Source organism: Anas acuta, chromosome 1 (assembly GCF_963932015.1).
Source record: "Anas acuta chromosome 1, bAnaAcu1.1, whole genome shotgun sequence".
NCBI classification, from domain to species: Eukaryota; Metazoa; Chordata; class Aves; order Anseriformes; family Anatidae; genus Anas; species Anas acuta.
Window position 1 is genome coordinate 141,061,396 of NC_088979.1, and position 12,529 is coordinate 141,073,924.

General features: G+C 53.7%; 1 protein-coding gene across 2 annotated transcripts in view; it reads right to left on the bottom strand.

Annotated features, from left to right (window-relative positions):
* The window catches only part of WNT5B (Wnt family member 5B), a 67,696-nt gene extending 58,975 nt beyond the window's left edge, over window positions 1–8,721 (bottom strand). Inside the window, exon 1 of one of the 2 annotated variants that reach the window (XM_068661106.1) lies at window positions 8,474–8,721. Coding sequence is in view for 1 of the 2 variants with exons in the window: in XM_068661098.1 (XP_068517199.1) it covers window positions 8,401–8,406 (6 nt within the window). In the remaining variant the exon portion in view is untranslated. Of the gene's footprint in view, window positions 1–8,400 lie in introns of both variants that reach the window. The other variant, XM_068661098.1, reaches the window with a different exon arrangement.
* Window positions 8,722–12,529: the final 3,808 nt, after the last annotated feature.

The window sequence follows — 12,529 nt, forward strand, 5'->3', positions numbered from 1 at the left end:
CATCTCTAAGCATACACACAACCAACAGCAATTTCTGCCCCATGCAGAAATAACCAACCAGTTTTTCCTGCAGAAACGGGGACAGTAAGAGAAAGCAGTATACCACCAACAAAGGGTTGTGAAGTTTGACCAAAAAGGCACCCACACCACAAATGTCTGCTGCTTCTGACAAGTGGGGTGATGGGCACGAACACCAAGTCTGCACGGCACAAAAGCCGCACATTGAGTCAGTTCTCAGCAACCAGTCACAGACACAAGGCCTCAAGTTACAAGTGAACAAGACAGTCTGAAAAAGCAGCTAGAATGATGCTGAGGTGTATTGAGAGAAAGCACTACCAAGAAAAGAGTGGGAGGACCAAGTGATGAATTTAACACCGTTGGCAGTAAAAGCCAAAGGCTCCTGCCCGCTTGGGCAGCAGAGCTGATGGGATAAGCAAGGCTCAGTTAGGAGGAGATTTCAATACCAACAGTGCTCAGCAGGGCAGCAGCATCTGCCTGAAACGAAGCAGGGAATGGATTTTGTGAAGTGACTCCGTGGCTTTCAGCATCAGACCAGCATCTGCTACGTTGATAGACCTTCTGGATGACAATCCATGCCTTGGGAACAGGCACTGGTTCTGAGCTCTTGCAATCCCACAGGAACATATCCTCCTCCTAAGACTCCTCCATCCCTGGTCCAGCTCTGGCATGCCCTGAAGGCTGGCATACAAATGTCCTCTTGCACACAGGCTCAATGGATAACCTGAGCAGGGGTCGGGGCCCACTGAAAATCACCACCTTTTATCAGGCGGGATAATGAGTTACTGGACCAGCTGGGAAATAAGAGGACCAACTTCCCTGTTCCGTCAGGGAGGTGCAGGAGCTTGTACAGGTGCCAGGCAAAGCTTCTTACCCCTCCATCCTGTGATGGTGAGCGGCACCTTCAATTTATTCATCTCAGGAAGGACTGCACGAACCATAAGGTTCACCAGCCCAGATCTCAAGAAGGTTTACCAAAAGTGGGAAGGAACTGACAGAGCCTTATCTCTAACATATTTAAAATACATTTCCTACTTTGGCCTTGTCCATAAGCCAAAGTTAGGTTTAACTAACAAACTAACTTTGTCTAAACATACATAACCACTTTTCTTACTGCTCATAGCTTGGTTTTATGCTCGACTTGAGATGTCACCTAGCATCTATATTATGGCCTGATCCAGACTATCAAGTTTACCCCATAAAACTTCATTAGGTCATGAAGGAAGAAGAAAAAAACAGTCCCATGCCTTTGAACACCCCGGTTAACACCGTTATGCTGACAGAGATCCCAGCAAGGCCACAGCAGGAGGTGTTGTTTCTCCCAATTCACCAGAGCCATGCTCTGCCATGGACGGGACCTAACAAAAGCAGTCAAATTCAGACAGAGGCTGATCAGAGTCAATTGTTCCATCTAGGCAAGTCTGACCTAAAATGGTGCCATTTTCTTAGAAAATACAGAAGTTGTACATGTCTTGTAGTTAAAAGAAAAAAAAAAGGCTATTATGTGCAGTGGGTTCTTATGCTGTTGGAGTACAACTGTAGTTATGCAGAAATGCAGACTCGTAGATCATCTCAGCGTGCTGTGGAGAAGACAGCCAGCTCTCGAGCCTTTCAGGATTGTGCAGACTCCTTGGAAAGCAGCAGAGATGCTGAAAGAGCCCGAGCAGCTCCAGTAAAAACTGCACATAAACAGCGCTGCGCTCACCGAGTTCACCCAGCTGAAAACTTTCTTGCCATTAATAAAGAATTATTAGAAGTTCATTTTGTCCTTTGGCAAAACTCCCGAACAGCTTGTTAAGAATGGGTGGAAATGGGGAATAGTTAGGAAAAGAGAGGAGAAGTCATGACAGGCAATTGGTCATAATTCCCGCAAGCACTAACGTGGCGCTACCTGCGCGGCGGGCGGCGAGGTCTCCGCAGGTGGAACCACAGCTGCAGTCACACAGGGCTGCAGATGTCAGGGAGAAACCTGCTCTGTACACACCCTGTGCTTGAACAAGCAGCAACACTCTGGTTCAAACCCTGAAGCCTCCACTACAGCTTGCAGGGTGATGGGGCTACCCCACGAACATCGCCTCCATGCACGATGGTAGGACTCCAGCTCGTTTTTTAGCACCCAAAGATGGGCAGAATCAACAGTGATGATGGTCACGGGATACTCAAACCCTCCCAACTGCGACACAGAAATGAATGATAATGGCAACTTATTTGCCAAACAAAACCCTGGCATTCTGCCAGCAGTGATATTTACAATAATTATAGCAAATCTGGACCACAGAATATAATCAGGGAGCTTCCACACTGCTCAATCTGTACAAACAAAACAAAACAAAACAAAACCACCTTAACACCTTCGTTTTCTTTTGCACAGTAACATTTTTTCTGGCTACAGCCAGCTCTGGAGTACTTTGGAACACCTCAGAGACTAATGAACCTGACAGCCACACAACAATATTTTCCAAAAACATTCTCTTAATGAAGACATATTTGGGCTCCCATGTTTTTCTCGCCATTCTTTGGTGTGTAACAAAGCTCAGAGAGGTTTTAACAGCTAAGCGAGGGATATTCTCAGTTCATTTGCTTTCAAACTGACTCGCACATAATAGAGGTGCTACAGTGCTTCGGGACTCAGTGAAACAATGATGCTGAAACAGCCAAGAAACTGAAAAGAGAACAATTGGAAGATAAATTTAGGGAGACCACTGAAATACCAGTATTGGTATGACTTTTGTTAACCCTCTGCCCTTAATGACTAAAATAAACCCCAAACACATGCTCCACCCAACCACTTCAATCTCCACGTCCAATTGAGATGGGAGAGTTTAGAGCAAGCACATTATATTTTCCCCAAATCCTTCCAACAAATTAAAACTTAAACTGTATATGTATTTTATATATTTTATACATATACATATATATATACACACAAAGATACAATGCTGCTCTCCTTTTCTTTCCCTAAAAGAAAAACTATCAAACCCTTTGTATGACCTACTGAAAGCCAAAGATTACAGCCAGAACTTTTTTCAAGTCTCTGCATGCAACAGTGCCATGAGCTCCTTGGTCATGGACAACTCTCACTCTGGGATGATGTCCCCCACCTGAGTATCCCTGCTAGTATCACCTAAAGAGTGCATTATTTTATCTAATTTTTTTTCTTAATGCCACTCCAGAACCTGAGACAAAGCTTTGCAAAACTGACCCGTCACTTTGAGCAATCAATCCCAGGCTACTTAAGCATGCCCAAGCATCAGAAATAGCTGAGCCTCGGAAAAAATCGGGACCTTGGACGGCGTTTCAAGTCGGATACCCCAAATCACTAGTCACTGCTGGAAAGCTTGGCCTTCAATACCTTTCCTCTGAATACAAGAGCATTAAACAGAAGGCCACCGGGTTAGCTCAAAGAGTGACAGAGGAGGCCAGGATTCAAACCATCTCTCTCATGTGGTAGACCACAGCATTAACTGCACGACAACCAGGCATGCCCGGAAAAGCAGAGATCAATTAGGGGTCTCTTGCAGGGTTATGCAGGACACTAATGGTCTGATCCTGCCGTTTTCATTTAGATGAATAAGGCTGCCAGGTCAGGCCATATTTACTGTACCAGACTCTGAAACACTACAGAAAGTTAATTCTGCCCAGCCTGACAGAAATAGGAACGCTTCCTCTCCTCGGCTTTGCCCTCTCGCCAGCTCCTTTGAAGCAGAGGTGCACATCAGTAGGTTCCCAAACAAACTGGGACCAAAGCCAGCCCAGGGAAGCCTAGGTCTGTACCAAGCAAAATAAGGGAGATGCATCCACCAGGAAGGACTGACCGACCACCCGCCTCGGTCCCGACGGGGGCCAAAAGAGGCACTGTCCCTCTAGAGATGGCCACGAAGCCCTTCAGCATGCTGGGTCTCCATTTGGGAACAACCACAGCCAGAATGAAAATGTCTGAGGGCTGCAATGGGACAAGGGAAGATTTCCCAAAGCCCGCTGCAGCATCAACAGAGCAGGAAAGAGCACCTGGAGATGACAGAGCAAGAGACCCTCCAGCCCTGAGGGCTCTGAGGTGCTTTCTGCACAGACAGAATTAAAAATAAAGCCAGGAGCAGGAGGATTGGCTTGCCCAGGACCTCGAGAGAACCAGCGTCTGCTGGAGAGAGGGACTGAGCAGCAAACCGCCAGCCCGAGGCCGCCAGGAAACGCTGCAGCACGAGCCAGACCCACAGCTCAGCCACAAGAGAACAGGTCGGCTTAGGAGGGATGCAGCCGGCTGGGGAGTTAAATTTAGACAGGTAAACAGACCGAGGGGAAGAGGCAGGGTTCACACAGCTCCTACTGCCCGTCTTTGCCTGGCCCCAGGGAGGACACCCCAATAACCCTGCCGGGGGGCTGCAACCATAGACAGGGGCTCCTCCACGTGGGCTGTCTGGATGGGCAGGTGTGGGAGAGCTGCTGGCACGGACACTGCTTCCCCAGGGAAGCCAGGCATCTGCACCAAGAGGTGTGCAAGACCGCAGCCTGAGCCGTGGAGCCACAGCCCCACGAGCTGGGTACCGATGGAGAGGAGCTGGGGCTGCGCACGTGGGGAAGGCACCAGAGAACACCCAAGGAGAAGCCAGGAGGCCACAGGGCTGGTGTAGCCGTCCAGGTGCCAGAGCCCTGCCGAGCTACCTTTCTGAGGGAAAAAGGCATGACGGAAGAGGCTTAGCAATTGCTTGTGACACTTAATGAAAGAAGAAGGAGTTAAAGTCTTGCAAACTCAGCCAAATTTTAACTTGAGTCTTCCCGGCCCGGAGGGCTCGAGGGGATACACAGCACTGCCTTCTCCAGGCTGTCTGCAGCCTCGCTGCGAGCCAACAGGCTTCATGGCGTGTTTTACAGCATCCAAGGACAAGTGAAGGATCCCCACAGAAGGGCAGGCTGCGCCGTACAACGGCCTCAGCTTGCAAAGTGCTTCTGCGAGGAAAGGCTGCGTAATTACAAGGGACTCGGGAGCATCCCTACTTTGTGAAGCAGCTGTGCTGCAACGCGGCAATCTGCTTTCAGCGACCCTGTTGCTCTGCCTCCCTCACGGCAGAGGAAGATTTGCGTAAGCCTCGTCGATTTGCAAGCCAAGGCTTGGAAGGGGCAGGGGATCGCAGGGCCCGGTGCTGCCCATGGCTCTGTATGCGTGTTTCATCCAGTTATCTCCACAGCCCCATAACTCACGGGCGAGTGAAGCGTGTTTTCCAAAGAGGCGGTCGGTCCTTATCCGAGGGTTTTAAGAGCTGGAGAAGCTAACGCTTCCTTCGGTAGTTTGTTCCAATGGGTGATCACCTCGCTGTTAAAGATGTTGCCTATTGCTAATGTGAATGCATACTGCTTAAACACCAGCAACACGCTGCTTTGTGCAGTTCTCTTCTTGAACTGGAAGAGCTCTCCAAGTACCAGCCACTTCCCACCACCGAGAGCACGCAGGTACCGCACCGAGCCACCGCTCGGCTCTCTTTCTGAAACGCTTCCTAGGCCCACATTCCTGAGGCCTGCCATTAGAAAGGATTGTTTCCTGCCCGGGAACAATTCCCCTGACTCCCGTCTGCACTGCCTTCAGCTCTAATGGACCCGTGTTCCTCTTTTCACCAAGCTACCACCCCTTCCTCTGTAAAAATGGAAGCAAGTCATGGACTGCGCGGTCCTACATGACAACACGCCTTGGCTATCCGCATCCTGATTTTAAAAGTACTGTGCTTAAAAGTCTCTCTGAAACGCTCATTGTGTGTGTGTCCAATTAATTTTGAAATGATGAAATGCTTTTCACTTGAACTTTGATCAGCCATTAGGAAAAAGATCTTATGAATAGAAACAATTTATATTCATTTAGATGAGCAATCATGCAGTCTTCAGAAAAGACTGGCTTCCCTGCGCGCCTTGAAACCCAAGCCCAACAACTTCAGGACAAAAGGCTCGAGGTCTGAAGCAGTCCAGAAACACAGAGGCCCACTGGGCTAGAGGAAAGAACAAATAGCATTAAAGGTGACTGCGCTGATTTATTTGTTGTGTAAATTTCACAACGTTTGGTTGCTCGCTAAGAGCCCAAGCACCTAGAAACTTCAGTACACAAGAACTTGAATTTTTTTCTTAAAAAGTTATGTTTCTGGCCTTTGCAGAAAAAGTCTTGAAAAGCCTTTTCAAGAGATGTATGTCCTCTTGAAAAGGGGCATACCTTACTCCCTAAAAGCAATAAATCAAGAAAACCCAACTTTTCAGACCCAGCTCTTTCAAGACTTCAAGTTTTTTTCAGCTGCTCTCCTGAGTTCTCGCCGGCTGGGAGGGAAGGGGCTGAGAAAGATGACTTCTTGGTGCTGGGATCCCGCAGCAACGATTTCAGCTTCAGCATGCCCCGAACAGAGGTGTGTTGGTTTTACGTACAATAGAGCTGGAGGAAAGGACAAAGGGGCTGCTTAAAGCTACCAGGAGGAGAGGTGAAACATTCCCCAAGTCACCGAATGAGCTAGGGAGGGACTCGCTTCCAAAAAGGAGGAATCTCTCGCCGACACTCCTGGGCACAGAAACGCAAGTGAGGGATGGAGCCTCGGAGCACAGGAAATCCACGGCTGGGCCGCGGCCAGCTCGCCTGTCCAACTCTGCCTCCTACCCTCAGCTGGCAGTTGAGCCTCATGCTTTTCCCTTCATATACTTGGCTAATTTCTTTCGAGAAGAAGGAAAAAAAGAGTGCTTGGGCTGGCTTTGCTGCCACACGTGGTAACTTATTCCATACGGCGTGCACTAGGAGTAAAAAAATTCCACCTGAACTCCTTCAGCGCCCAAGCTTCACCTACAAACCCGTGTGCCTCTGGATGGGACATCGGTTTAAGAGGAGTCTGTCTCTCGTGTGAAGAAGAGGATCCTCTTCTTTCTCTCCCGAGAAGAGCATATACCAAACTTTGTTCTGCTTTTAAAACACAGTGCACACAACACAAGACAGGAGCGCACCTGAGCGTTAAAACTGCCACCACGGGAAAAAGGGCTTGCTTCAGACCGCGCGCTAATGCACCGTGGTGAACGTGGGAAGGAAGGACAGAATGGGAAGGAAAGGCAACGCGAGGCTCGGGAGCGAGTGCTGGTGCCCCCCTGCAGACCAGAGGCCTGGGGAAAAGGATGGGGAAGACCTCGTAACATGCACGTACCAGATGGGGTAAAGGCACAGAACAGCAAGATGCAGAGAAGACGAGTGTAAAGGAAGGAGATACCTGAGCCCAAATAAAGAGCACGGGGAAAGAGTGCTTGATGTGTAGTCAGCAGAGGAGGCATTGGTGCAAAAGGCAGTCCCCACGTGTGGTAGAGCAGATTATGAGAAATGTGCAAACCAGGAATGTGATGTGTGTGCACCAGAGTTTCTGGCTATGAAGAAAATGAAGCAAAAACACAGATGCTGGCACACGGGTGAGCAACAGCACTGTCATGAAAAAAGGATGAACAGGTGAGTACGAGGATGCAGAGAGCAGAGCAAGAGTGGTGATGAACATGAGCTGCAGAGTACGTGCAGGAAAGCATTGAGAGGAAGGGAAAAGTTGGACAGAGTCCGACAGGGATGCTCAACTGGTGGCAGAGGGAAAATACGAAAAACATGGGGCAACAAAGCATGTCACAGCACACGACAAGACGTTTGGGGAAGTTCTTCTGCCTGTACCGCTAAGGGAAGTATTGCACCATAATTCCCAGAATATATATATAAAAAAAAAAGCAAACAAGTCTCACGAAACACGATGTTTGTTACGGGTACAGCTGGGATGCTCACGCCCTGGTACCTTGGGACCAGGCAGGCCGTCGCTGCTCGCCTGCTTCTCGGGGTGCACGAGCACCCCTCCTGCTGCGCCAGTGCCCGTGCGGGTGCCACGCAGCAGGTTCGGGGCGAGACCGACGGCGCGGGCAGGGGGCTCGGGGGCAGCCGGTGCCCACCCCGGGGAGGGAGCAGACCCCCACCCTCCAGCAAGGTCCGTCTTACCGGGGCAGCATCTGCTTTGCCAGCGCCTCTCCTCTCACGTCAGAGCACCATCTGCCTCAGCACGGCCGCGGCTGCCACGCCGAGGAGCATCCCTCACGCCCCACCAGCCTCCCTCGTGCCAAGGCGAGGCCCGGAGCTCTCCCCCCCGCCGCACCGCCCCCGTCCCACCACGGCAACCCCGCCGAGCCCCGGGGGCACCTTCCCCCGACCCTCCAAGCCGAGCCCAGGGGCTCCCGGAGCCCCGCCGACGTCCCCGACCCGCTCCCCGCTCTCCCCTCGGCGCCCCCCGATGGCCCCGTCCCCTTCTCCGTGCGCTGCGCCCCCGCGGCGGGGGGCTCGGGGACCACCGTGCCGGGCCCCCCTCGGAGCCCCCCGCCGCCCCAAGCCTGCCGGGGCCGCCCCTTCCCTACCTGCATGTCCCCGGGCGGCGGCGGCAGGTGGGCACGGGGCTGGGAGCCCCCCGGACACCGCGAGGGGACGCACCTGCCCCGGGGGCCGCGGCCCCGCGCCGCGCTGAGCCCCCCGCCGGCGGCTGCGGGAGGGGAGCGGGGAAGGAAGGCAGGCAGGCAGGAAGGCGAGCGGGAGCTGGAGGTGTTTTGGGGAAGGGCAGGCTCCCGGCGCTGGGCTGCCGCGGCTCCGAGGGCGCCTCCCGGCCGAAGTTGGCGGCGGCGGCGAGTGCCGGGCCCGGGAGGTGCCGGCGGATCCCGGGGGCTCCGGCCGCCTCCGCTCCGCCTCCCCCCGCCCCGCGCCCGCCCCCCGCGCCCTGCGCCCGCCCCGCCGCCGGGAGGGGGCTCGCCGGGGCCGGCCCGGGGGGCTGCTGCCGTCGGGGGGCTCCCGGGGGGGCTCACTGGAGGGAGGGGGTCGCCAAAATGCGAGGGGACCGGGGGAGGCGGCCCGCTGCTGCTGCTGGTGGTGGCTCCCCGAGGGTCGGTGCGGGTGGAGAGGGGCTGGAGGCGGATTTCGGGGGTCTCGGTGGGGCTGGCTCCCCACCAGCGGGTCGCACCAGCGGGCTCTGCCTCCCCCTGAGCCCGTAAAACCTCGGTGGGTTCACAGCCGGCTCCTGCCCCCGCTGCTCCTGGCGGAAAGCAGCGGGGAGAAGCCGCGGGGGCACGGGCAGGATGGGTGCGCGCTGGCACTGGTGGGGCAGAGCGGTGCCCAGCCCTCGGGACGGCCTGGGGAGCAGCACACACACACACACACACACACACAGGGGCAGGGATTACACGAGCTGGGTGGCAGCTCCGCAGCCGTGAGCAAAGCCACGAGTTGCACTTGTTGCGTTGGGGTCCCCACCTCTGGTCCCCGCAGCAAGCCGAGGTCTGGGGCTGCGGAGCCTGGCGCACAGTGCGAGGAGCTGCCAGCCCCCGCCTCGCTGCTCCCCCCGCGGGCGCACGGAGGGCTGGGTGGGTGTCGGGGGTACATCTGGGAGGCAGCTGGCCCGCTGGAGCTCCTCTAATTTGGGCCAGGCTGCCCCAGCCGGCACAGCTCGACAGCACGTACCCATACACGAGCATCTCCTTGCAGCCAGCTCTGAGCATCCCTTGGTGTCCGGAGTGGAAACACTGCGTGAGCGTGTTTAGAGGAGCAGGTGAGGGTTTGACTCCAGGATGCACGGTGCGGCTAATTGAAGGCTCTCGGTGTCTTAATTTACAACCTGCTATTGCAGTGTTTCCCATCACGGTAGTCATTAGCGATGCTTCCCTTTAATGTGAGCAGGGGAGAGAGGAGGTACAGCTGGAGGTAAATAGCAACCTGGTGTTTGTGGTAGGAAATAAGGAACCATTGTCCCCAGCACGACGTAACCAGGAAGATAATAGTTGGTAGAGCAAATACCAACTAATTAGAGGGGAAACGCTGTCCCGAAATTGCAGCTGGCTGCAGGAAATTTTAGGTGCCAGCTTTTCTCCCTCTGAGGTAAAGCTGCTTTGTGATGCTTGTCTGCCAAGCATTTAGCCTGCACGTTCAAGCTTTGCAGAGCAGGTGCAGGGTGCTCCTGAGGGGAACCAGCAAACACCAGGGGCCTCTTTTGGGCACCTGAAGGTGCGAGGGGGAGCATCATGACCCGGGGCTTGGTGACACTGTTGAGTGATGTGCTTTTGCAGTTTTAGCATTACAAGGGACAGCTGGCCACAGCGGGTTAGCAGGCCTGAGATCCTCACTGGCGCCTTCTGTCACAGGAATCCCGGGGCTGGCACTGCTTCACACCCTGAGATGCCTCAGGGTTACAGGTGGCAGAGGAGGAAGGCAGAGCTGCTGCAGGACCAGCGGCAGAGGCAGACAGCCAGGACTGGATAGATTTGCTCCTTGAAACCTGCAGCTAGGAGCTACGTGGGTTATTCAGAAAGATCTTGGCTTATTGCAAGATCGTGCTGGCTTCAGTGCAGTCCATGAGGAGGATGGGACTTCTCGCAGTTTTACTCCTTCCTCACCATCTCCACAGCTGCTTTGGTGGGACAAGAAGAGCAGGAAGGCACGTAGGCATGTGGCAGTGCTGGGTGCCAGGAAGGGCAGGAGGGACAGCTGGGGGCGTGCACCTCAAAAACTGGGTGGGAGCAGGCCCCTGGCTGGCCACGTGAAGGGCTGGAAGAGAGGAAAGAGGTCCCCAGCCAGCAGTAATGAGGTATGTAATGAGCACCACATCTGGGGGTGCTCACAAGGGAGGGCACCTGGTACCCCTCCCTGCCAGGGCTAAGGGCAAAAATCATGGATGAGTTGGTCACAGCTCCCCATGGGGCTGGGTGAGGACAGCAGGCCACTTACTGCTTTGCCTCATGCTGTCCTTTCTGCTGAAATCACTCTGCTAATTTTATTTCCAGGAGAGCAGTTAGTTGTCTACTTTTCATCTGTTTTTCCCCAAAAGTCTGCGTTATCCTCCAGCAAAACACCAGGCCTCGAATATCTTATCGTAGTTTATCCTAGGAGGATGGAAGAGGAAAGAGGCACTTGTTCCTGGCCAGATCTGATCCTCGCGAGGTACCGGGGGCAATAGCTGCCGGTAGGAGGGGCCCCTGTCTAGCCTCCGGTGCTGGAGATGTCGTCCAGATGTTCTCTGCAAGATGTCCTGATATGATTAAGCCTCACTGATTTAATAATGAGCCGTGTCCACAACTGGAGCTGGTTGCGGTTTGGACTTTACGACCAGAGCCTCAGATGTGACTAATATTGGTGGGAGACGGTGTCACAGCACGCCCAGGGAAGCTCTCACATCCGAGTGCTTGCGAAAAGTACCTTAACCCACGCAGCTCCTTGGACATCGCAAGCACCACTACGGCTCAGGTCACCCTCAGGTCACCCTTTATCCTCTCCTACAGCAGTGGGTGTCGTGTCTCACCTGGCTGACCTCTGCTGTTGGTGAGCAGTGGAGACCGAGCTGATGCCTGTCCTGTGACACCTTTCAAGGAGTATCTACTTCTCCTTGCCACGCTTCTTTCGTCGGGATGGACTGGACACTTCCTGCCCTTTAATTAACATTCGCTCCACTCTCCTGTGGCAGCATCAGTGGAAGCAGTAGGAGCAAGTCAAAGGAGGTGAATTTGTTCAGAGGAGCTGAACAAGTTTCCCACAGTGAGATTTTTATGAGTCAAGGTGGAATTCATGGAATAAAAATCTGGAAACGGAAAAAAAAAAAAAAAAAAAAAAAGTATCTGCAGCTCCTGCCAAAGGAGGGCTTATTCCAGATGAGTTACCTGATCTGACCTGCCTCGCAGGTGTGAAAACCTTCATTGACCCACCCCATGTTCCCTACCTGCCCCTGCAAACCCCAAAGAAAACCACCACCTTATTCCCAGCCACTGCCCTCATGGGAAGCAGCCAGTTTCCCGAAGGCATAAAGCTCACGACCTGAGAATTTGTGGCGCTCCACAAAAGGAAATATAGGCTAAACTTCTGAAACATTTCCTCGTGTTGACGTCTTTCAAGCTGCGGAGTTATCCCCCGGGGACACGTGGATGCTCCAGAGGCTCCTTGAGTCAGTGAGACAGGACCGGACAAGGCATGGGGGGGACACATTGTTGGGAACGTTACTGCCCCCGTCCCCAGGAGAGACAATTGAGGGGGGGAGAGGAAATAAATTAGATGACTTGAATCATTTCCAGCTCTAATTGCTATGATCCTGCAGTAGTTTTCCCAGCCTCGAGTATAACATTAACCATCAAAGCACGATTTCACCCACGGTCAATTAAACCGGGATTCATCTGGCCTGACATCACCGAGTAAAATCCATCCTGGACTCAGGGACACGCGGCTGAGAAGAGGTGGGAGCCGAACGGGGGCTCTGCAGGATGGACAGCAGCTGCTGCCTTCGGAGGTGGACGCTCAGCCTGCTCTTCCCCTCCACCAGCACAGGGCACAAAGGGTAACGCAGCAACTGCTTGATGCACGTTTGCCTTTCCTCACCTTGGCGGTGTGATGGTGGGGTCCCGGGGAGCTCCTCAGGTGTCCACAAGAGGTCTGAGCACCCGGAGCTGCGCTTCTCAACACTGAGCTCCACGGGCTGGAGGAGAAGCCAGGGCATCAGCGCTCCCTCCTCCAGCTGCAGCC